Source organism: Leguminivora glycinivorella, chromosome 12 (assembly GCF_023078275.1).
Source record: "Leguminivora glycinivorella isolate SPB_JAAS2020 chromosome 12, LegGlyc_1.1, whole genome shotgun sequence".
Lineage (NCBI taxonomy): Eukaryota > Metazoa > Arthropoda > Insecta > Lepidoptera > Tortricidae > Leguminivora > Leguminivora glycinivorella.
The window spans coordinates 11721452-11746698 of NC_062982.1; the positions used below are offsets into that span (position 1 = coordinate 11721452).

General features: G+C 39.1%; 2 protein-coding genes across 2 annotated transcripts; both read left to right on the forward strand.

Annotated features, from left to right (window-relative positions):
* Nucleotides 1-2: 2 nt before the first annotated feature.
* LOC125232202 (enoyl-CoA delta isomerase 2) lies at nucleotides 3-1943 on the forward strand. Its single transcript, XM_048137838.1, has 4 exons — nucleotides 3-113; nucleotides 225-667; nucleotides 1016-1105; nucleotides 1270-1943. The coding sequence occupies exons 2-4, from the start codon at nucleotides 296-298 to the stop codon at nucleotides 1561-1563; spliced, it is 756 nt and encodes a 251-aa protein (XP_047993795.1). The 5' UTR covers nucleotides 3-113; nucleotides 225-295; the 3' UTR covers nucleotides 1564-1943.
* Nucleotides 1926-25199, forward strand: LOC125232198 (sodium/potassium-transporting ATPase subunit alpha-like). The gene is made up of 18 exons (XM_048137832.1): nucleotides 1926-2159; nucleotides 2717-2866; nucleotides 3274-3446; nucleotides 3820-3990; nucleotides 5292-5421; nucleotides 5641-5877; nucleotides 6342-6554; nucleotides 7107-7127; nucleotides 10847-11037; nucleotides 11329-11500; nucleotides 13199-13347; nucleotides 13518-13719; nucleotides 13807-13961; nucleotides 14260-14446; nucleotides 15306-15545; nucleotides 15714-15902; nucleotides 24296-24413; nucleotides 24695-25199. The coding sequence occupies exons 1-18, from the start codon at nucleotides 2012-2014 to the stop codon at nucleotides 24807-24809; spliced, it is 2961 nt and encodes a 986-aa protein (XP_047993789.1). The 5' UTR covers nucleotides 1926-2011; the 3' UTR covers nucleotides 24810-25199.
* Nucleotides 25200-25247: the final 48 nt, after the last annotated feature.

The window sequence follows — 25247 nt, forward strand, 5'->3', positions numbered from 1 at the left end:
ACTGACACTGACGTATGTAAATGGCAATAAATTGAACTTAAAACTACGAAAAGTGTAAAAACATTTGCTTTATCAATACGAAGAAAAATACTTATTTCTGCTGGTAGTTTAAGGTAATAGATAAAAAAGAAATACAATATATGTCTATAAAGGCTCGGTACTGTTTTGTAAAAAACACCTACTTTATTTTAATTTATTTACCTTAAAAAACAAACTTGTTCCAGGCTATTTGATTACTTCGTAAATACCAAAGTCCACTTGTCAAGATTTCGCAACCGGTGTGTAATTACCTAAAATGGATAGCTCTGAAACTATTATCGAATCGGTGCAGGGAACAATTAAAGTAGTAACTTATAATAAGCCTAAGAGGAAAAATGCAATTGACTTTGATATGTATAAGAGAGTAACAAGGATCCTTAATGATGGAGCGAACGATAGCAACGTGTCTATGATGGTGTTCACTGGAGCAGGAGACTACTTCAGCAGTGGCAATGACTTGGTTGCTCTAAGGACAGCACATACACCCAGTTTCCTCACAGTGCTACATGATTTTATTGAGGCCTTCATTACATTCCCTAAGTTGCTGGTAGCAGTTGTTAATGGGCCAGCTGTAGGCATTGCTGTAACTACTTTGCCGCTTTGTGACTTGGTGTTTGCTGCAGAGAATGTAAGTCAATCAATCAGTCATAATCTTTTTCATTATTATTTGAAATACCTTTGTAGCTTCATAATATATCTAGTTTAATCAGTTTATCAGATAAAGTGTGAAGAGAAGTGTAAACAGATAAAAAATATTCATTAGAATATATCTTGTTTTAAATTTTGAAGATAGATAATTGAGTTTGCCATTACAGAAGGACCCTTTAAAAAATCAGATGGCAAGGACTTAATTTGCATTTGCAGCATAATACTCTCCCGGCTGAATTTGACCATGCATGGTGACATGGTGACTGATTTGAAGCATGTACTGAATTTATTTTAAGTACATTAAATAGTTCATTGTTGTTTGTTTCAGGCATTTTTCTATACTCCATTTGGAAAGCTAGGTATTACTGCTGAAGGATGTTCAACTTTTACATTCCCAAGGATTATTGGCTATGGAAAGGTAAAATATTTCCAATGTCATCTATAATATAATTATTCTATTTGAGAAGTACTTTTTTTTTAACTCATGTCTTATTGACTGTATGAGAGAATTTATGGTGTTAGAGAATTTATTTCTTTTAAATTTTGTTTATATAAGTAACATTTTCTTATTTATCCTTTCAGGCTTTGGAAATGCTAGTGTTCAACCAAAAGATGAATGCAAAAGAAGCTCTAAATTATGGATTAGTTAACTGTGTTTACAAACCAGAGGAAGTTCAAACTAAGGTATGGAACAAGCTAGTTGAAATGTCTAACGTTTCAAATGATCTGTTGACAACAACTAAGAGACTGATGAGAAGTTCCATACAGGACAAGTTGTTGAAAGTGAATGATGAAGAGATCCGTCTACTGAATGAGGCCTGGTCTTCCAGAGAGTCAAGTGAAAATAATTCTGATACTGTAAAAAGTAAAATTTAAAGTATAATGTACTTACTGGCTTTATGCATTTAAATATATATGGTTAAGAGAATTGAGTATAAACAGTATAACAAAAATGTGATATATTGGTGTATTGAATTGAGAGTGCAATAATATTCATGTTATTTTATTAATTGTATGGGTAATTTTATTTATTTTTAAACTTGACACTGCCTCTGTTTCATTTGTATTAGAAATAATATGTGTAATATACTTTGAAGTCTGGCACAATTTGTAGTAAGTCACTGTTCTACTGACAGAATTATTTTGCCAAACTATACAAATGGAATAAAAATAGTCTTTATCATACAGACATTTTTTTTAGAACTGCACTTACCTAATTAAATTATCAATATCGACCATCTAGATTCGTCCATAAATTCAGGTGTTCTTGGCTCCTTGGTTGTCATGATTTAGTCTTACCAATAGTAATTAAAAAAGTTTCACTATGCACGCAAGAACATCTAGTTATGCGTCGATCACGGACTTCTTTCTTCCTAGTAAACCCAAAGGGCTAAGGTCAAGGGACCTGAGCACAACTAGGTTGAATTTGTTGAAACAGGAGATACAAACGGATGCACATCTCATTCCCCTCAGTAAGTGATATTTGAAATTATCAGATTTTATATCGTGGATATGTTCTACTTTGCACTTTAGCACGTAAAGACTGCCCTACTCTACGCATAGGTCTGATCATGCGTATGCTATGTGCGTGACATGATGCACACTAAATTATAAAGATACGTAAACCATAAAAAGGCATATTCACCTTTAAGCTTGCCCCTTAGTTGGGCAGTCAGCTATTGAAAAGCACATCAAACACATGTAATTTTATCCAAGTTATATCGACAATTAGGTAGTAGGTACTAGCCATTATGAGGCACCACAAACAGGGGCGGCTCACTCCGCGATCCTTTCACCGCGCTACAAGTACATGCCGGCGGCCGCGAGTTCGCGGCCCATTCACTGGCGACGACCTTCGCGCGGCGCAATAGAATTCAATGTCGTCTGCACGCGTGCGGTCCGTTTGTTAATGTAGGTAAGAATTTAGAATGGCGGCGTTTTGTGAACATCAAAGGAGTGAGCCTTCTGTACTTGTACTATTATATATTCTGTGCCACAAATTACTCTTAAAGAATAACATAAATTACAGAGGAATTTTACATCCGTTACACGACTGACCCGGTAAATGGACTGACCAGTGCGAGGGCAGCAGAGTTTCTGAGGTTCTATGGGCACAACGCCCTCACGCCCGGAACACAGTACGGCTGGCCTAAAGTACTTATAAAATCGATGTGTACAGGTAAATAAGTGCTAATAGATTGCAATATATTTAAACTATAAATCGCCTCCTATGATCCATTTTGTGCTTAGGTTTTCTCGTTCGGACGACTAACAGTCCTAACTTACTTAACCAGTTTTTTCCCCTTTACTAGATCAATAGATTTAAACGGTCAAGCAAATCTTGTTCTTCTATATTAGATTGTATTCTAAAGGAACCGAAGCAGCTCGCCTTGCAAATTGCAGCGTTAGGTTCTTGATCTCCAGAAAACGCGGATCTGACTTGGAAGTAAAAATCACTGCTCTGTCAGCTTAACTTACTACCTAACAGAAGTCATCTAATCGCCCAAACGGCTTTTGACCAGGAACCTTAATTTAGTGGTTAGGCCATAGGAAGCATCCTACTATTGACTAAACCATCCCTTATAGGATTCTCTGTATTAATTTGGCTCGGCGCCCTGCTGTGTCTGGGCGCATACCTCCTCGAGGCGTCCTCCAAACCGAACCCGAGCCGCGACAACTTGTACTTGGGATGCGTCCTCATCGCGGTCGACGTGATTTGTGGCTTTTTCAGCTTCTTTCAGAACTACAAAAGTTCGAAGGTAAGTGGGGTTATTGTTCAGAATTTTCGTTAGGGAAATCACAGCCGGGTTAACCAAACTTACGATTGTTCACGCTCCTCGGCGAACGAGACGAACCGGTTCACACACTACACTACACTATTAGCTTCGGCTACACTAGGTATTAGCGCCTATACGTAAGAGCTATAGTGAAAGCTAACTACAAAATTTTACGGACTACGGAGCGTGAACGATTTGCAACTTATCTGCCTTCTATCAATTATGATTTCGGTTAATATACTTAGATACATAAGTGTAATTTTCCAGTTTGTAAGAAAGTTTTTCCAGTTTTTAAAAAATTGGTGTAGGTAGGTATTTAGTAAGTACTTATATCCCCTCATGATCTGATTCCCAGATAATGAAAACGTTCAACAGCATGATTCCCACTTACGCCCACTGCACTAGAGACGGCGTGCTAAACTTGGACACCAATGTCAGGGACCTCGTGAGAGGAGACCTAGTACGCGTGCAGGCTGGGAACATAGTGCCTGCTGATATTCGGATCATAGACAGTAAAGGGTTCAAAGTGAGTTGGAAACATTTGAGTAAGGTCAGGTGGGGTAAGGGGGACTATGGGGGAAGGGAAACACTGATCGGTAACTCTGAATTCATAGACTGTAGCTGGGTCATTTGGTGGTCGGTAAGGTACTACCTAGGATTTATTTCCGAAACAAAAACAAAAATAGCGCTAGCTCTAAGGAGTGTGCGTCCTTGACAAAAACAAAAAATCAGTTGTCGTGCTACAAGACCACGAGTTGGACGAGTATTATTTGTGTAGTGATTTGGGTAGCAAAAAGTCATGTCCGAAGACTTTTGATATCTGTAAATATTCCTTTATATGTTTAATGTTCATGTCTGGTATTTGAATTTGAGAAAACTATGCTGTAAATATGAAAATTCAACGTGATTCATAACACAACCTACAAATGACATACCGGGGTAACGGGAACTACCATAGCCGGGGTAAGTGGAACATATGTTTCCTTTTCCCGATTTCAGGGGTCATGAACATTTTCAGAGACACATATTCTATAAGTACAGAAATTTTGTATTGATCCAAGCTTCAGTATTTTAAATACGAATAATTACAATAATTAATAGTCGTTTTTTAATTTGCAATACTGAAATTTGAATTTTCGAAAAAAACTTGTAAAAAAATCTTTAAAAACAATTATAATTTTAAGTTAACCACCCCTGTCTCAAGCCCATATGTTCCCCTTACCCCGAATTTCAATTTATGTAAATATTTTCTATTTTAAACTATATGTCAAAGAACCAAAGTCTCCATTTGATTGGTGATGTTTTTTTTAATTTACATTGCCGGTATAATCCACACTAGCAGCAATAGTTTAAGATTTTAGCGAAGTGTTTCCCTTACCCCAAAACTCGGGAAAGGGAAACGGCAGGACCAGCCTAAACATTTTATAAATTTCCAGCTACATGCAATAAAGCTAGTTTAAAAATTAATTTCGCCCTAGAAAGCAGACTTAAAGAAGCATACTTTGTGTCGGTCAAGATGAATATACGACATTAAATAAAGTGATTAGAGCTCGATGTAAAATATAAAAAATGAAGTATGTTTCCCTTACCCCACCTGACCTTACGAATTTCTGGTATTCAGTTTACCTTCATACCTAGTTGATACACATGAAACGTACTTGTAGTTTCGATGAGATGCTAGGCACTTTAGAGGGGATATTTTCTTCTCTTTTAGCTCTAAACACATTGCCGTCTAGCACTAGGATTTCAGACGATAGGAAATGAAGAACTAGGTGTAAATCACATAACCAAGCCAGTGTGGTCTATACCTATTGTTGTTAATTTTAGGTAGACAACTCATCCCTAACAGGCGAGTCTGTAGCAGTATGCCGCAGCAACTCCGAAGGCACTGCCAACATACTAGAATCCCCGAATGTCGCCTTCTTTTCTACGCAATGTGTCGAAGGTTGGGCTACAGGTATAACATACCTACTGATATTGTTTTATACCTTCCCTGTCTCGTTCTCAGGAGACCCAATATTATGCCTATATCATACTAAAATTTCCGGGCCTGCTCGAAACGGTTTGCCTTCTATTTCCAAGTTATTAAAAATACTGCTCCTTGACTCTGCGCCTACCGAGGTAGATTATAGTCCTTCGAACCGGATTTTGCTTCTCATTATAATCTCACTTATAGGTATCGTCATGTGCACTGGTGACCTAACGGCCTTAGGTCGCGTAGCCGGCCTAGCCACCAGGATCCAGCCGAAACCGTCCCCCCTGTCCCAGGAGATATCCCGGTTCATGCGCTACATGTGCATCTGGGCGCTGGGCTTGGGCGTATTCGTGGCGTGTGCGTCCCTGGCGCTGGGGTACCAGTTCATGCAGACCATCATATTCGTTATTGGAATTATTGTGGCTAATATTCCGGAAGGTGAGAACCGTCGTTAAAGCATGGCTCTTTTGAAATAAATTTGATGATTTCGAGATCACTGCCGACCATTGCGGCCATTAACAACCGCACCATGGCATCATTACTTTAAAAGGGATGATCCTATTTCGATGCGGTTTTTTATGTGATAGAGGATTTTTCCTTTTGATAATTTCAAGCTATGAAGGAAAACATCGTAAGGAAACTGGACTAATCCCAATAAGGCCTATACTCATGGGGTTGGATGGTCAGATCTTATGTCAATCTCTTTCGTAAAACTAGTGTCTACGCTTTCTAATCTTGAGATTAGTTGTCAATCGTGCCGAGCCGTGTTGTTGACGGACCCCAGGCTCTCACGAATGGCGAATGCCGGGATAACGCAAGGAAAATGATGATGAGTTCCAAGCTATCAGTGGTAACAAAAAAGTTTACAAAATAAATCACTGATTTGGTATACCTTCCATTAGGATTGCAACCAACAGTGACAGCATCGCTTACTCTAACCGCCCAGCACATGGTCAAGAAGAACTGCCTGATAAAGAACCTAGACGCCATTGAAGCCTTGGGGGCGTGCACTACCATTTGCTCAGACAAAACCGGTACCCTCACTGAGAATAAGATGTGCGTGTACGATGTGTGGACGTGGAACAAAACTCTGACAGTATCAGATACGTTTGATGGTAAGTAATACGAGTATCACACAATCTGGGAGGCCTACTGCGAAATTCGGGAATGCCTATTACGAGAATACTTCTCCATTTCTCCAAAATAACTCAGAATGGACAGAATTTACAAACTAAGATTTTCTTGGCTAATATAACCACTTGCAATTAGTAGGTACCATAGTGTAGCTGTAGCATGGCTTGCTGTAGGTACTACGGCCGTAGGCCGTAGCGCTACGCCGTAGCCGATAATATGGGTTTCCCGGTTCGTAGCGAAAATGCTTCGTAGACACAAAATATTTGTCAGCGTTAGCGCTTAATGAAATTAAACATTTGGTACGGAAATAATATATTTTTTCTCTCATTAGCTCGGAAACACGTGTTTTGTCCTTTAATACCAGCGGGTAAAAACGCATTTTATCCACTAGTGGGTAAAGTAATTTGAGCTTAAATAACTTCAATCCTTTCAATTCCACACTCGGCGTTAAAATACAACTTTGCCCCCTTGTATAACAAATAACTATAACAAAATACTGAATTTTATTGTAAACCTTCTGCTTCTATTTACAGATGCGATACGCAACAATCAAGGTAAATTCATTATCAGTACCGCTCTACTGACTCCATAATACTTACTTACACCCCATAAGTATAATACCTACATAAAACATAGATACGAACATTACGAACGTATCAATAATTTATTGAACGTAGTGGCATTTACAAACAATATAGGCACCGCCTGGGCTCTAGCAAAACCGTAGCTATTTAGCTGGCCCACTTGCACCAACCACTTAACTCAGGGTTAGTGGGCTGTCATCTGTCAAATTCCATATAAAATGGTGGGTTAACCCTCCATTTTCTTTGGTGCAAGTGGCCCTTAGAACGATTATCAGTTACCTCGATTCAATGAATGTTCGTTTATACCTACTTATATTCTTGTTACCATCAATTAACCCTTTAGTAAGGCGGCGGAATTGAAAAAAGTCGTCTAGTTTTGAAGTTGATGTGACTGGAGAGTATACTGCTGACAAGTGGTATCGTTGTGATCGGTAGACTTTACTGAGTACGAAATAATGACTTGTCACTTTCTCAGACTGTGGGGGGGTTAACTATGACGTCACAAAGATCGCGGTCCCGGGTTTCAATTTTTTGCCAATTGGACAGTGTTATGGAATAAGCGATCAAGCGACGGTTAGTTGAAATCGAGAAAATGAGTTAGAAAGATTTGAAATTTGAATCAGTTGTTGTAAGTTCATTTATAAAGCAAAAAAGTTAATTTTGACATTGAACCTATAACAGTGTTCATAATTTAAATTGATAAAAAAAATAACACCATACCTATTCAAGTTTCGAAGTTATTAACGTTTTTCCGCTTGATTCTTTATTGAACTAATACTGCGATGAGGTTAATTTATTTCGCCGTAGCGTACTATGAGACATATTTTGTCGCTTGATTCTTTAATGCAAATTTTTAGAGGTAAAGTGAATACTGGAATAAAATAAAATTCCATATATTTGAGTAAATAGTGCTATTGTAAATAAATTAACAGCAATGTTTTCCTCCACAATGATTAGGACTAATCCGTCTAACAATTTAGTTTTGTTCTGCAATCAACTTTTTTTAATAAATGTCTTAAAAATCAGCATATATGGCAAAATTGGCATTGTAACTAATAATAATTCATTAGTACTAGCCAGGATTACACACATAAGATATTATGATATAACAATACCTCTTGATACTTTATAGTTCTCATTAAGCGAAATATCCTGCAATTTCAAATATGTAACAACGAATTAAACGACACCAATAGGGCGGTTAAATCGATATTGCGTTTATAAATGATCAAAACTTTAAACCAAAACGAATTAATAACATCTTTATGGCGTTTAACTCGATTTTGCGATTTAGAATAAACGCTTATTATAATTTGTAAAAGTAAATTTGGCGTTCAATTCGTTTTTACGTAACGACTTAGTACACAGGGCCATACAAATTTTAACGTGTCGCTTGATTCTACCCCTTAAAATAAGGCTGTAAGCATGATTTTTCAACAATGAAATAGTCAATACTATAGATTATCACATTTATATCCGAACTGCATTCATAACTTTTTTTTCGGATTTTGGCGCTTAGTTCGCTATTCCATAACACCGTCCAATTTGTCTAGAACCCCTTATCCAATTTTGAAAAATGAGGTGTCGATTGAAAGCGTATAACATGCTGATTAAGATTTATTATATGTGAAGAGTATAGTTTTGTTAGTTATTTTTTAATTAATAATAATGCAAAAAAATACTTTTTTTTTACTCTCTTTTTTGATTTTTGTGACTCAAAAAGGCAATGAAAACGGCCACTTAGCTAAAAAATATGTTATATAAATCATTTAACTACATTATTAAGCTATATGTTGCTTTTTAAATTTCTACGATCGGATAATAAATAAGCAAACTACAACCACATACCTGTAGGCGGGGAGTACCGCTTGACACGCGTTCCCATACATTCGGCGTCTACCAAATTACACCTCGCGCAAAATTCGTTTCAAGCAGATATACCTCTAATCTTATTCATCGTAACCTATCAATATTGGTATCATTTGAAAGTACAATTAAAGTACTTTAAGAAACAATGTCAATCATTTTCATAAAATCAATAATCGCCAGTCTGTGGTGGTTACAAAGGAAAAAAGTGGGTATGCAATTTGACTGGTTTCCTAGGTTTGATACCCTAGACGAGTTTAAAAGGGAGGTAAAGGTGACATATGGGTTGTTCTCTGGCCTAAAAGCTATACAGAGGGTCAGGGGAGAAAAAAACTAGGGTTTAAGTTTAGTTTTAAGTTATTTTTCTTTTTTTATTTGTTGATTTTATTGTGTTTAATTTTTTTGTAATTTTATCAAGGATACACATTGGTTTCTTTTGCTGAAAATTCCCTTTTTTATGAGAAATGTTATGAATTTCATGGCATTTTCCGATAGAGACTAAAATTAACTTTCAAATAAGGCCACATAGTCATACTGATACATAGTCATACCCTTAATATTATATAAGTAAAAGTATGACTATGTGGCCTACTGATACATAGTCATACCCTTAATATTATATAAGTAAAAGTATGACTATGTGGCCTTATTTGAAAGTTAATTTTAGTCTCTATCGGAAAAAGCCATAAAATTCATAACATTTCTCATAAAAAAGGCAACTTTTAGCAAAAGAAACCAACGTGTATCCTTGATAAAATTACAAAAAAAACACAATAAAATCAACAAATAAAGGAAAAAATAACTTAAAACTAAACTTAAACCCTAGTTTTTTCTCCCCGACCCTCTGTGTAGCTTTTAGGCCAGAGAAAAACCCATATGTCACCTTTACCTCCCTTTTAAACTCGTCTAGGTATCAAACCTAGGAAACCAATCAAATTGCATACCCACTTTTTTCCTTTGTAACCACCACAGACTGGCGATTATTGATTTTAAAAAAATGATTGACATTGTTTTTTAAAGTACTTTAATTGTGCTTTCAAATGATATCAATATTGATAGGTTACGATGAATAAGATTAGAGGTATATCTGCTTGAAACGAATTTTGCGCGAGGTGTAATTTGGTAGACGCCGAATGTATGGGAACGCGTGTCAAGCGGTACTCCCCGCCTACAGGTATGTGGTTGTAGTTTGCTCATTTATTATCCGATCGTAGAAAATCAAAAAGCAACAGATAGCTTAATAATGTAGTTAAATGATTTATATAACATATTTTTTAGCTAAGTGGCCGTTTTCATTGCCTTTTTGAGTCACAAAAATCAAAAAAGAGAGTAAAAAAAACGTATTTTTTGCATTATTGTTAATTAAAAAATAACTAACAAAACTATACTTTTCACATATAATAAATCTTAATCAGCATGTTATACGCTTTCAATCGACACCTCATTTTTCAAAATTGGATAAGGGGTTCTAGACAAATTGGCAAAAAATTGAAACCCGGGACCGCGATCTTTGTGACGTCATAGTTAACCCCCCCACAGTCTGAGAAAGTGACAAGTCATTATTTCGTACTCAGTAAAGTGTACCGATCACAACGATACCACTTGTCAGCAGTATACTCTCCAGTCACATCAACTTTTCCCGAGACCCTCTCGCCGCTCTACTACTTCGTCTGTGTTTGATAAGGATCCTAACATAAGGTGTTGGACTTTAAAAATGTATATCAAAGTTAATTATTTTATGACAATTTTTTGACAGACACAGACGACGGGTTAAATAAGTTTTAGAGATTTCTTATTGTCTATATTTACCACATCCTCATTAGCTTACCCGGCTCTAATAAGATGTGGAGCCCTATGCAGCAGAGCCACGTTCAAGCCCGACGGCACCATCAACGGAGACGCTTCAGAGTCCGCCATCTTGAATTTCGTCACCAAACATGGCGATCCGGTGTCCTTGAGGTCACAGCACCCTAAAGTTGCGGAGATACCCTTTAACTCTACTTATAAATACCAAGTAGGTAATGAAAACTCAGTTCACTCGCCCGATAGTTCGCGTATATCATGATATACATGATCGCCTTTTAGAATTTTTCATGTGTCATAGTTAAGAATAAAGTCAGCAAGCGCGTAGATATAGGGTACATATAAATTATTATTACATGTAAACTCATCCGGGATAAATCATGTATCTATGTTGTTGTTGTTGCTTGTCCTAAGGTCCTAGGACACCTCCATAGGCGGCCTCCAAAAGATCCTTTCACGCCTTTCTATCTTGACCTAATTGGCTTTCATAATTTCGTGGCAGGTAAGCGTGCACTTGGATAATAAAACTTCGAGATACTTGGTTTTAATGAAAGGAGCTCCAGAAATCATTATAGCCCGGTGTGACACTATATCCACGGATAAAGACACTAAGTCCTTCACCCGAGAAATGAAGGAAAGGGCAGACTCAGCTGGAGTAGAAATGGCCAAAACTGGTAATATATTTCAGTACAGTATCTTTAGTTACTAGGTTACGTTTTATACATTTGTAGCTTTATTTGGTGTTCATATGCGCATTGTAATATGCCTACTTGAAAAATAAATATTTCATTTTCATTTTGTAAAGCCTATTTACAAAGATGCATGGGGAATAAACCTCCAGGACCACCAAGTTGAATTCCTAAAATGTTGAAATCCCGAAATGTTGACTTTCCCAGAATGTTGATTTTTTTCAGTTTCGCAAAATGTTGAATTCTTATAACGTTGAAATATTAAAAAGTTGAATTCTCAAAATGTATACTTTCAACATTTCGGGATTTCAACATTTTAGGAAGTCAAGTTTATATTCCTGGAATCTTTTTTTTAACATGGGTACCTTTTTTTGGTCCTAATAGGAGAAAAAAATTGTCCCAAGATTTCCAGACATTTTTGGGTTTGTCCATCCCATTACCGATATAGCTATGAAAAAATGGTAAACGGAATGGAAAACAAATCTCGGGACAGTTCCTTTCTCCTATCAGGCTATCAGAAATCACATAAAAATTACCAAATAAACCAAATACCGTTTAACACTAAAGATCTACTTAATCTTTCTGGTATAGCCCATTGGTTGACTGGTAGAGAATGTATCAAAGCATTAAGTTCGCCATTTATACTTCTGTATTGTGCAATAAAGTTTAAATAAATAAATAAAAAAGTTTAAATATGCCCTGAAACTATATAGCATGTAACAAAAGTCAATAGGATGCATTGAGAAAATGTCGACATACAGAAATGCTCGGGTAATTTCGAAAGGCGAATCTTGATATGATGGAAATAATGGTGATTTTTATGTGACTTTCGAAATTAGACGACGTTCGAAATTACCCCAATGCACCCTACTTCAACAGCCGACAAGGTCAATACCCTGATTGCTATTTAAGCGGAAAAAATCGAAACTCATTTTTTTCGAACTACGCAATTTTTTCACTTTTATCGCACTTAGGGTCATTACTGTCATTAGTAACCCTATCAGCTGTTAAAGTATCACTCGGGACCTTTGCTACACCCTGTAGGTACCTACTGCAAATTCAATCTTATGGAAATTCAACATTTTAGGGTTCACCATACCGCAAAATCAACTTTCTGCAAATTCAACATTTTAGGATTCAACAGGCTGCAAATTCAACTTTATGCAATTTGGACATAAAAAGAATTCAACAGAATGCCAATTCAACATTTTAACATTCAACATCCTGCAAATTCAACTTTTTGCAAATCCAACATTTTAGGAATTCAACTTGGTGGTCCTGGAGGATAGGTACTTTCGCGTCGTACCTACTTCTGCAAGGATCGCCTATCTTTCTTCGATATGGTGGTTATGTGACTTTTGATAGAGTGTGAGTTCATTTTATTTCTGACTAGCTTTTGCCCGCGGCTTCGCTCGCGTTAGAAAGAGATAAAAAGTAGCTTATGTCACTCACCATCCCTTCAACTATCTCCACTTAAAAAAATCACGTCAATTCGTCGCTCCGTTTTGCCGTGAAAGACGGACAAACAAACAGACACACACACTTTCCCATTTATAATATTAGTATGGATACCTATTAACAAAACCGACAAAACGCCACAAAAAGAAGAGTATTATTTTCAGCAGGTACTAGGTACTCGTATTACGGACTAGTTGAACTGCAGTAATTACTATGTCGTTTTAGGTAAAAGGATCCTTGCGTTAGCGGACCTAGTTTTGGATACTAATAAATTTCCGATGAATTATAAATTCGATACCGAGGATATTAATTTCCCAGTGGACAAATTACGCTTTGTAGGAATTTTGGGACTAATGGATCCGCCAAGAAAAGAGGTAAGTAATACAATAAAAAAACCACCAAAAAACCTACAGGTCGACTGACTACTTGTATCTGTTGGCCTATATTTTAGTATCTAATGCTCATTCTTAGCGTTCTTTATCATCCTAGCGTTATCTCAACATTTTACTAATCTATCGCACTTTAACTTAGTGTTACTGCTAAGGTGCTGTCAGCGATACAGCGCGTGCGCGCAGCTGGAGTCCGCGTAATGATGGTGACAGGGGACCACCCAGAGACCGCGCGCGCGGTGGCTGGTGAGGTCGGCATCGCTACAGCATCCTCGTGCCACGTGATCACGGGCGCTGAGCTCCGTGGCATGACGCCCGACCTGCTTGACTGGACAATCGATAAATACTATGAGATTGGTGAATTTTCATAACATATTCGTATCTCTTATCAAGCTTTACCTTGATGCAAAATAACCACGCTAATTGACACAAGACATTTTACAGTATTTGCACGAACATCGCCCACTCAAAAGCTGCAGATAGTAGAAGCATGCCAGCGGCGCGGTGGTATTGTAGCGGTAACAGGCGACGGCGTCAATGACGCGCCGGCGCTACGCCGCGCGGATATCGGCATATCCATGGGCATCACAGGTTCACAAGTAAGAGACAGAATTACTACACACACACACAGTCATGTAATAGTAGGTATTCAAGAGAGACATGAGACTCACTACTTACAGACACAAACGTAATAATTTATAGCTACCGACAGCCCGCCAGTGAACACTCGCAGCAGGTTATGGGCCCAGAATTAAAAGTAAGGCCTAATATTGAATTATTATATTTTGGAACACTGAAGACACACAGATGCTGTAAAATACCCGCTTTTTACAAATAATCTGTTACCCCACTTAGCCACTACGTATAATATAATTTAAATACCTATGCGTTTTACAGGTATCGAAACAAACAGCTGACATAATTTTGATGGATGACAACTTCGCGACCATCGTCACTGGAATAGAGGAAGGACGGAAAATATTCGACAATTTAAAGAAATCCATTTGTTACATACTCATTTCAAATGTCCCGGAAATCTTCCCCGTGCTAATGTTTATTTTGTTTTCAATACCTCTGCCATTGGGTAAGCATAAACGTTAGTGTTTTTCAATCCTTATCCTTGCTTATTAGCTTGGGGCTAGGTGACCCCCAATATTTATTTATTTATTTATCAACTAGTGGATTTTTACAATGCAAATTATTCAATGTTCAACAACATAATCACTGGGTTATTCGCTTGAAACAAAATTCGTAGTTAGATTGCAAGGCGACACCAAAGTTTAGCGAGCTAATGCAAAAAGTGACATAAAGTAATGGTTAGCTTGATTTAATCAAACCTGCATCTCTTCAAATTCTGCCAAAACCCTCGACGCCACCTATATAAAGAACTCCCTGAGCCTGAATTAGATATATATAAAAATGGACCATACTACAGAGCAATCAAAGTTTATAATAAACTACCCACCTCTTTAAAAACAGAACAGTCGGACTCAAAATTCATAAATAACCTAAAAACTATGTTAATAGATAATTGCTATTACACAATAGCTGAATTTATGGAGGATGACCCTTATGACTTGTAATTAGTGTTTTAACTATTTTAGTAATTTACTTGCATCATAAACAGTATACTGTATTTAGATCCAAGTATAGTGATAAATTAATTAAGTATAAGCTAACTAGCTAAGTACTTGTGATAGGTTAACTGGAAGAAATCCCTCTATGGGATAAGTTCGCCTTTGTACTTCGCATCTCAATTTATGTTATTTTTAATGTGTTTTTGTACAATAAAGAGTTACTACTACTACTACTACTACTACAAGATATTGTAAAGTACCAACTCTTGCTATACTTTTCAGGGTTCATATAATATGTACCTATTGTATAATAAAAATTATACGGTATGCAAATAAAGAACTATTGAACTATTAATATAATTTCAGGAGTAATGACCATTTTATGCGTGGACCTGGGCACGGACATGTGGCCCGCCGTCTCCCTGGCGCACGAGCGCGCCGAGTCCGACGTGATGGCGCGGCCGCCGCGCAGCGGCCAGCAACTCGTGTCCGGCCGTATGCTGCGACTTGCTTACGGACATCTCGGCTTAATCGAGGTGGCTGCTGGAATGTTCGCCTACTTCGTGGTTATGGCAGAACATGGATTCTTCCCTGATGTTCTATTTGGTATGTTTTGATGTCAGTAAGTAGGTGAGTTCTCTTAACAAAGCTAGTTTCCGGGAGCATACGTACACCCCGGGGTGTATATTCAACAGTCTGAACTGCAACATAGCTCCTTCTCATCATCTATTATTTTTCCTCGTCACTTTTTGCTGATTTTCGTTTATCCGACAGGCATACGAAGCGACTGGGACAACGAAGCCGTGAGCGACCTCCAAGACTCCGTGGGCCAGGAATGGACGTACGAGGCTCGCATGGGCGTGCAGCGCGCCAGCCAGGCCGCGTACTTCGTCGCTGTCGTCATTACGCAGATGATGAACGGCATCATTTGCAAGACGAGATACAACTCCATTGCTCACGTTGGTAAGTCTGCTGGCTGTGCACAGATCCTACAGATCCGCCCACAGCCTGGCTCATTTAACCGGAGTCAGAAGTGGACGGGACGTACGAGGCTCGAAGGAGCGTGCAACGCGCCAGCCAGGCCGCGTACTTCATCTGTAGTGATTACGCAGATGATGAATGGCATCATTTTCAAAACGAGATACTTACAACTCCATTGCTCACGTTGGTAAGACTGATAGCAATTGGCACGTACCTATCGGACTACTTGTTTACAACCTAGGCGAATAAACTTTACAGTAGGTAACCTACTGTATAAATACCAGGGTCTCGAAGGGAATAGCATAGAACACATACCGTGTCAAATGATCAACAGACGTATATTTATTCTACTAAAAAACTCTCCACACATTTACTTTTTCTTTCTCAAAACATCAAAGCTAATTTCAAGCCTAATAAAATTTACATCAACATATCGTTAGCTAGTTTGCTAATAGGATCAGCGACATCTAGCGGTGTACTTGGAAGCTTGAGATAGGTTTCGTACATACCGCCCACCAAGGACAACATGTCCTTCATCTTGATAGCCCACCATGGAGTTTCTAGGTTGTCAGAATTAAAAAGAACACAAAACTATTGCACAACCTCAAAATGAAACCAGTAGGGGTCATTGCTGACAAACTAAATACAATGACATTTGAACTAATATATCTAACTTAAACTAATTAGCCACCGGCAGTATGCAAAGCTTTGACGTTGGTCGCTTAATTAAAGTGTTTTTACATTTAATAGTTACAACTCTGGTCAGTTGATCTGTGCCAGGATGTTTTTGCATGATTCTGCCGAAAAGCCACTTGGAAGGAGGGAGATCATCCTCTTTCACTAAAACAACGTCCCCGACTTTAGGTTCAGGAACTTGATGTGCCCACTTGTACCGCTGTAAATAGTGAGTTAAATACTCGTTTGACCAACGACGCCAAAAGTGTTGTAGCATCCGCTGGGTCAGTTGCCATCGTTTGAGTGTACTGATATTCGAGCTCTCGTAGTTGATTTCTGGAACCGTAACTAGGGGCTCTCCTATTAAGAAATGACCCGGAGTTAAAGGGTTTGGCTCGTTGGGATCATTGGGTACAACAGATATAGGTCGAGAATTTAGGCACGCTTCGATCTGGCTAAGTAAAGTCGCCATTTCCTCATAAGTAAGTGTCGACTCTCCTATAACTCTCTTGATGTGATATTTGGTGGACTTTATCCCTGCTTCCCACAATCCACCGAAATTCGGACTTTTAGGAGGGATGAAGTGCCACGTGGTACCATTTGACGCCAAACCTTCAGCTACTTCTTGGACCATGCTTGATTTCTCTTTGTTAAAAAGGTCCTTTAATTCTTTAGCAGCTCCGACGAAGTTGGTGCCATTATCGCTGTAAATGTCTAAGCAGCGGCCACGTCTGGATGTGAATCTCTTAAAGGCTTCAAGAAATCCACGTGAGGTAAGATCGATCTCACGACCTCAAGGTGTATGGCCTTGGTTACCATACAAACGAACAAGCACACATATCCCTTGTATGAGCGATGTCCTCGTCCCTTTGTAGTTCTTAGGTTGATGGGTCCCGCATAGTCAACACCACTGCGGATGAATGCTCTTCCTGGAGTTACTCTGGCTGAAGGTAAGGCTCCCATCAACTGAGTTTCGATCTTGGCCTTGTGACGAACGCAGCGCACACATTTGCGTATGCAATGTTTGACTAAGTCCTTAGCTCGTACTATCCAGTATGCTGACTTTAAGTAGTTCAGCATAGCTCGCTGGTCGCCATGAAGTGTACGTTCATGGGCATCTGTCACTATGAGCTTAGTTAGCTGCGACTCGTAAGGTAAAATAATAGGATGCTTTGCTACTTCTAGATCTGAAGCGTTATCCAACCGGCCGCCCACTCGCAATATCCCATTTTCAAGAAACGGCGTTAAGGAACGAATCTTGGAAGTTTTTGAACTGATGTACCCGTTTTTGTTAATTTCCTCGATTTCGTTCTTGAACTCATCGTTTTGACACTTTTTAACGCAGGTCAAAAGTGCTTCATCTAACTCCCGCTTTTGCAAATATGGGCCGTTGGCTTGATGGTTCGTTGCGTCAACCTGTTTCCTCAAAAAACGTCTGCAATACGCAACAACACGTAAAAGCTTGTTGAGCGTTGAATATTTGTTCCAGAACGCTTCTTCTACTATGCCTACATGTACTCTTGCCGACTGTTCAAGGTTTGTATCATTATCTTTAGGCTTTGAGTAGTTAATGGTCTTCTCGTGCAGAAAGTTAGGGCCTAATTTCCACAGCTCGTGCTCCATTAACTCTGATGGCTGCAGACCTCGAGAAGCACAATCTGCTGGATTTTCCTTTGTCGAGACGTGAGACCATTGTGCTGAATCCGTCTTGGTCAATATCTCAGATACTCGATTCGCGACAAAGGTTTTCCAGTTGCTTGGGTGCTTGTTGAGCCACGCCAGAACAACTGTGGAATCTGTCCACGCTCTTATGTGTGTTTTTGGGATCTTCATAACTTCTGCAACTTCAGTCAACAGTTTGGCCACAAGTACTGCTCCACAAAGCTCCAAACTGGGAATGCTAACCTGTTTGACAGGTGATACTCTTGTTTTAGCTGTCACTAAAGCAACCTTTATATCCCCAGTTGAGTCCACTACTCGAAGATAAACTACTGCGGCGTAAGCGGCGGTTGATGCGTCGCAGAACCCGTGCAGTTCATAGAGAGTGTCATCTGTGTGTGTGTGAAGCCATCGTGGAATACGGAAGTCTATAAGTAGTCCGTTGCTTCTGGAAAGTTATATATGAAAATGTTGGCATAATTAATGGAAGATTTTTTTTGATTGGGATATGTACATTACAGGCCGAAGTTATTTTTCATCAACCCTCCCCATCCCTCCCCCCTCTGCGTCACCCCTCTTCCCCCCCTTAAATAGCCAAAAATGCGGTTTTTCGCGATTTCTGACAAAACCGTTGTAGATACAGAAAAAACGTGTAGGAAAAAAGTAATCCTTGATAAATTTACTACAAATCGTTCATTGACACTTTGGTTCTAGCACTTATAGGTTTCGCGTGATCCATCACGAAAGTTGGTCCTTTACTGCAATTTTCTTTAGTGAATGTTAAGTTTTCTCCCAAATTGCTTACGAAATCTGTTTGATATTACTAAAATATTATAAACTGAAAATGAATTTCAGGGGGAAAAATCACTACCATGGGTGGGACTTGAACTCACGGCTACTGGATTGATACTCCAGGGCTCTACCAACAGCTACCAAAAGCAGAGCTCATCCCCAGTCATAGATACACTATATAGATCAATGGTACTCCTAGCGACTACTACCGTGAAAATATTACGTCTTAAATAGTTACTGGAATTCCAAGACATATTGGAAATTCCACCCATGGTAGTGATTTTTCCCCCTTAATTTTATTTTAGTCATGAGTTACAATATTTTAGTTACATCAAACAAATTTCGACGATTTCGTATGCATTTTGGGCGAAAACTTAACATTCACTAAAGAAGATTGCAGCAAAGGACCAACTTTCGTGACGGATCACGCGTAAACTATAAGTGCTAGAACCAAAGTGTTAATGAATGATTTGTAGTAAATTTATTAAGGATTACTTCGTTCCTACGCGCTTTTTCTGTATCTTCAACAGTTTTGTCAGAAATCGAGAAAAACCGCATTTTCGGCACTTTAAGGGAGGGTAGAGGGGTGACGCAGAGGAGGGAGGAGTGGGGAGGGTTGATGAAAAATAACTTCGGTCTATAACGTACATATTTCAATTTAAAAAAACCTTCCATTAATTATGCCGTAATTTTAGCTAATTTCCCCCTGCTAAAGGTAAGCTAACTGATCACGGTAAGTTAACCAGTCATGTACTATATCAGATGGAGGCTCCTCATCCCATCCAATCCCTGCTAACCATAGACGCTGTATAAATATTTTCGCTGTGATGACACACGGCGCTAACCATCCCAATGGGTCGAACAAACGTGAAACATCGGAAATTATTTTTCTTTTTGTTGCAGGAGGCGACAGCGGCGGCAGTTTCACCGAGTACTGAAATTCATCGTTATCGCGGTTCCAGGTAAGTCCGAGTATTTTTGTTATGTTATCTGTTTTTATTTCCAGATTGTTCTTTTGTTCTTCGTTTCCTAGGTACTCTTTTTCTCTTTTATCGATCTGCTTTGACAATTCTTCTTTGTTGCTTGCCCATTTTTGTAGTACGAACACTCCCTCGTTCAGTAAGTCTTTCATCTCCTGATACAGCTGTAGACCTTCTTCTTCGGTTTCGCACCCGGTCATTAAATCGTCCATGTAGAATTCTTGATGGACTCGCGGTGCAGCTGTAGGATACTGCTCCTGGTGGTCGATTGCTACTTGGTTGAGGGCTTTGACTGCCAAGTAAGGCGCTGACGCAGTCCCGAAGGTGACAGTCAGCAACTTGTAATCCTTTATTTTGTCTTCAGCCTTTTCGCGCCACACTATGCGCTGGAAGTCTGTCTCCTCGTTTGCTACTCTTACCATCCTGTACATTTTTACTATATCCGCAACAAGGCAGACAGGATACAATCTCCATCGCATAATGAGGTGACGTAATTCGGATTGCAAAGTAGGTCCTGTCATAAGCTGGTCGTTTAGCGATATTCCGTCGTCATATTTGCAGGAAGCGTCAAATACGACCCTGACCTTGGTGGTGACCTTGTCCTCGCGGATCACGGCATGGTGAGGTAAGTAGATTCCTTCTTTTGTTTTACGGTCGCTTTCTGTCACATAACAGGAACCATGTGACCGAGCTGTTCATACTCTCTTATCATCTCAGAGTATCGCGCTTTAAATGTTGGATCTCTACTGAACTTTCTTTCTAAAGTGTGTAACCTTTTGACAGCTATCTCACGTGAATTTCCTTTGCAGGTTGCCTCGTCCCTAAACGGCAACTTCACCACATACCTGCCCTCTGCGTCTCTCGCAGTCGTGGAAGCGAAAAGATCTTCACACCTTTGTTCTTCTTCAGTTAACAGCTTAGTGGGACCAGACGGCTCCGCTTCAATTTCCCAGAAACGTTTGAGCATATCATCTTCGTTCACGTGAACGTGTAAGACTGTTAAGTTGTGATCTTCACTTGGACTGCTTGCAGGACTTAGAGGACCGGACAGAATCCACCCGAGTGTGGTGCACTGTGCTTTTAACACTCCATTTCTTAAAATCCGGCTGTACACTTCCCCCCCAGTAGTACATCAATTTTATTAGGTGTACTATAACTTGGGTCCGCTAACGTGAGCTGCTGAAGCTCCGACCACTCTGGAAAAACTACCTTTTCTCCAGGAAGGTTAGTTGTGACCTTATTCCAAACATACGCTTTAACCAGAAGGTTAAACGATGGATCCGTTATGGAATGAATCTTCAGTTGAACTCGATACTTAGGCGAGACCGGTAATGGACATCCACCTAATCCAGATAGTGACTTCTTAATGGGAATTTTCTTTATCCCTAAGGCTTGTACCACGGCTTCTGTCACAAATGAAGCCTGTGAACCTTGATCTATAAATGCTCTAATGACCTGATAGTCTCCTACTTTCGACTCAGCTTTAACAAGCGCGGTGGGCAACAATACCTCACCTTGATCTACCTCTTTCGTAAAACAGCTGACTAACGGCGTGACCTCTTTTTTCTCTGTTGCACTATGTGTGGCTTCCCCAGACCCAGCTTCAGCTACCTGAACTACGCTCTTTGGATTGGCAGTTGAAGTGGATACATCCTTAGGATGAAGCAAGGAGTGATGCTTCCTCTTACAAATTCTACAGCAAGTGGCTTTTTGGCAAAATCTTACATTATGGTTACCACCTAAGCAATTGAAACAAATCTTGTTCTTGGTAACAAAGTCATGCCTTTGGGCATAATCCTCACCAGCAAACTTTTTGCAATAACAAAGCTTGTCAGGCTCAGTACAAAATTCACACGCAATTGAAGGTGCGGTTGCAACATGGAGTATATTTGGTTTGTGACTACTACTGTTACTGCCAGCCGACTTCCCGTAAGCACTTGGGGTCCGATTGGCGCTTCGCGGTTCAAGAAACTCTAAAGCTCTGTATCGACTCGTTAAAAACTCTTTAAATTGGCTGAAGGTAGGTAACGCGTCTGAAGTAGAGTTTGTCGCCACATTGAGCTCCCATTGCCTGCGTGATTCGGGGTCTAGTTTCAATGACAGCAGATGAATGACAATAATGTCCCAAGTAGACACGTCAATACCTAGATTCGACAGTGCACTTAAACAATCAGTCGACGTGTCCATCAGATCCTTAAGGAACCCTGGGGACTCCGTCGTTGCACTCTTTTGACTCAATAATCGTTTAAGTATACAGTGCGAGAGATATTTTTTATTGTTATACCTTTGTTCTAGCAAACTCCAACATCGGTTGTAATTTGAAGCTGACACTAGTATGTTACGCAACAACTGTTCTGCTTCTCCGGACAAATAAGTCTTAAGATATTGTAGTTTCTGAACGGGATCTAATGAATTGTTACTATGGATCATGGACAAGAACAGATCTCGAAACGTTGTCCACTCTTCGTATTTGCCGGAAAAGTTGGGAATTGTGAGTTTAGGCAACTTAACGGAATTTGACCTAGGAGAAGAATTTTCCTCATTGCTGCACTTTGACTGACATGTTTGAAAACTTGAAAATTCCACTAAACTATCTTTTAACTCGCATCTGTATTCCGTGTATTCCTCCTCAGTTGCGTCATAAGTGTCATCGACAATGTACGACTTTGATTCTAAAAGACTACGATCATACGTACACATCAACTCTTTGTGTCCTTGTTTAAACTCAGACCAAAGTTGATCTAGACTGTCTAGCCGACTCTCAATATAATTTTCCGTTATTCGAGCTTTCGGCGATTTTTTATAATTAACTCGCGCCTTAAATATACGGCTAGACAAATCACTTAAATAATTTAGCTTTGCCTCCATTATGTAAACACACCAAGTACTTATGTCAGACACACTTAGAAAAAATTACAAGTTAAATCCGGAAAATTTTACAAGTGTTTAGAACTTTGTACCACTAGGAATAATCGGGCATAGGTTCCCCGTTCCAACCGGATTTTCGCTTATAATTCTAAGTCAATGCTAACTACAAATTAGGCTATGTTAATATTCAGTACAATTTTCTAAGGCAATTATTCTAAGTTGAATGTCCGTATAAATCGGATGTTGAAATTTTTCAAAGTCCATGTAAACAAACAGATTCTTCTATTTAAATATGTTCTAGTAAATAAAGTTCAAAATTCTAAAATAAATATTCAAACTGTTCGTTGTTTTTAAAGTTGAAACTCGCGTACCAATTATGAATTTGAAAGTACTCACGATTTTGCACTTGCTCACTCACTCTCACTATAGATGACGTCACACTTCGTTGAACTATTGCAACCCACAGATGGCGCCACTGGTGGTCCTTTCCTGTATTTGCTGCTTCCGGCTACTCGTCGCTAGATGGCGCTAGTAGCGCCTTTCGATGCTCCAAGCTCCAAAACTTCACAAATCTTCAATTGTTTCTTCAGGAAACTGCCTGCTACCCAACGCTAGATGGCGTTAGTAGCCTCAGTTGGCTGCACCTTCCCGGCCTTTACGAACAGTGATCCCACTGCTCAGCACGGGCTACGAAGCGTAATCGCACCGTCTTCCAAAAACGCCACTCCACTTTGGCTTCTAAGGCTATATCCGGTTCGAAGGACCATGTATAAATACCAGGGTCTCGAAGGGAATAGCATAGAACAAATACCGTGTCAAATGATCAACAGACGTATATTTATTCTAGTAAAAAACTCTCCACACATTTACTTTTTCTTTCTCAAAACATCAAAGCTAATTTCAAGCCTAATAGAATTTACATCAACATATCGTTAGCTAGTTTGCTAATAGGATCAGCGACATCTAGCGGTGTACTTGGAAGCTTGAGATAGGTTTCGTACACCTACCAACAAAAGTGTAGGTATCCATATTATCCATCATGTACATATGTTAGTATCTACAGTACTACACTTTATCAACACTAAATTACGCATTACTCATTATAATAGAAATTACGTCGTCTTACTTCTTGATAACCTTAGTAAAGAATTATCACGTACCTACTTAGCTAGTAGGTACGTAGTTCAAGTTCATAAGCATGGCAAGACACGTGACTGATGCCCTACTAACGCTGTCCAATGTTTACAGTACATTCTTACGGCTGCTTTACCTACCTATTTTGTTTTTACACACATACCTACAGAAATCTACAACAATCTGAGATACATGATGTATTCCGTTTATTGTTTCACTCCTCTATCCATAATTTTATTCATACTAATCTACAAGTATTTATTTCAGGCATGAAAAACAAGGTGCTGAATATGGGTCTCGTGGTAGAGCTACTCGTAGCCTGCCTAGTGTGCTACTGTCCGGGCATCAATAACTTTTTCAGGGCATACCCTTTACATCTACGATGGTAAGGATTCGCACCAATCTGCGATTTTCTAGACACCGCGTGAGATAATAACCTAGTACCAAAAAAAACGTACTTCACACAAATAGAATTCAGCCCCATATTTGGGTATTTAATTTGAAGCAAAAATTAAGGATTAGGTGGCATGTTTTCAAACATAAGTGACAGTTATCCAAATATCCAGCTATAAAGCCACACATTTAAGAACAGTGCTAAAGACATCGTTCTGCGTAGAAAGTAGGTATTGGCTTCTACCCGCTAAGTACTTTCATTACAAATTACAGGTGGTTCTTGGCGGTCCCATTTGCATTGTTTATGTTTATTTTCGACGAATTCAGAAGATACTGTATAAGAAGAGAATTATTTGGTGGATGGTTCAATATGCTCACGTACTACTAAACAGCTAAGTTAAAAATTACGTATTTTAAGTTGATAGGCATACGAAGGTTTTATAGGAAAATAAAAACAAAATATTCAAGACATGAGCCATTTTACTTGCCACGCTTTTGATCCCACAATGATACTCCTTTTACCTTTAGTCATATGTATCTAAACTAATTAAATGAGCAATAATAAACACATAACTCAGGTCACTATATAACTAAGTCAAAGGTATACAATGATAATAACGCTGCTACCGATTAATTATATCAACCGCGTACCTACAAGTCAAAGAGCGGTGCGCATGCGCACCGGACGCGTAGATATGAACACGTGCATCACTGGCCCAGCCGGTATCATCCAAGCATCAGCACGGGAAGCATGGACGCGCGATAGACGATAAAATAGCAGGCCGTCCCTATCGCACTTACAAATAGTGCGATAGGGACGGCCTGA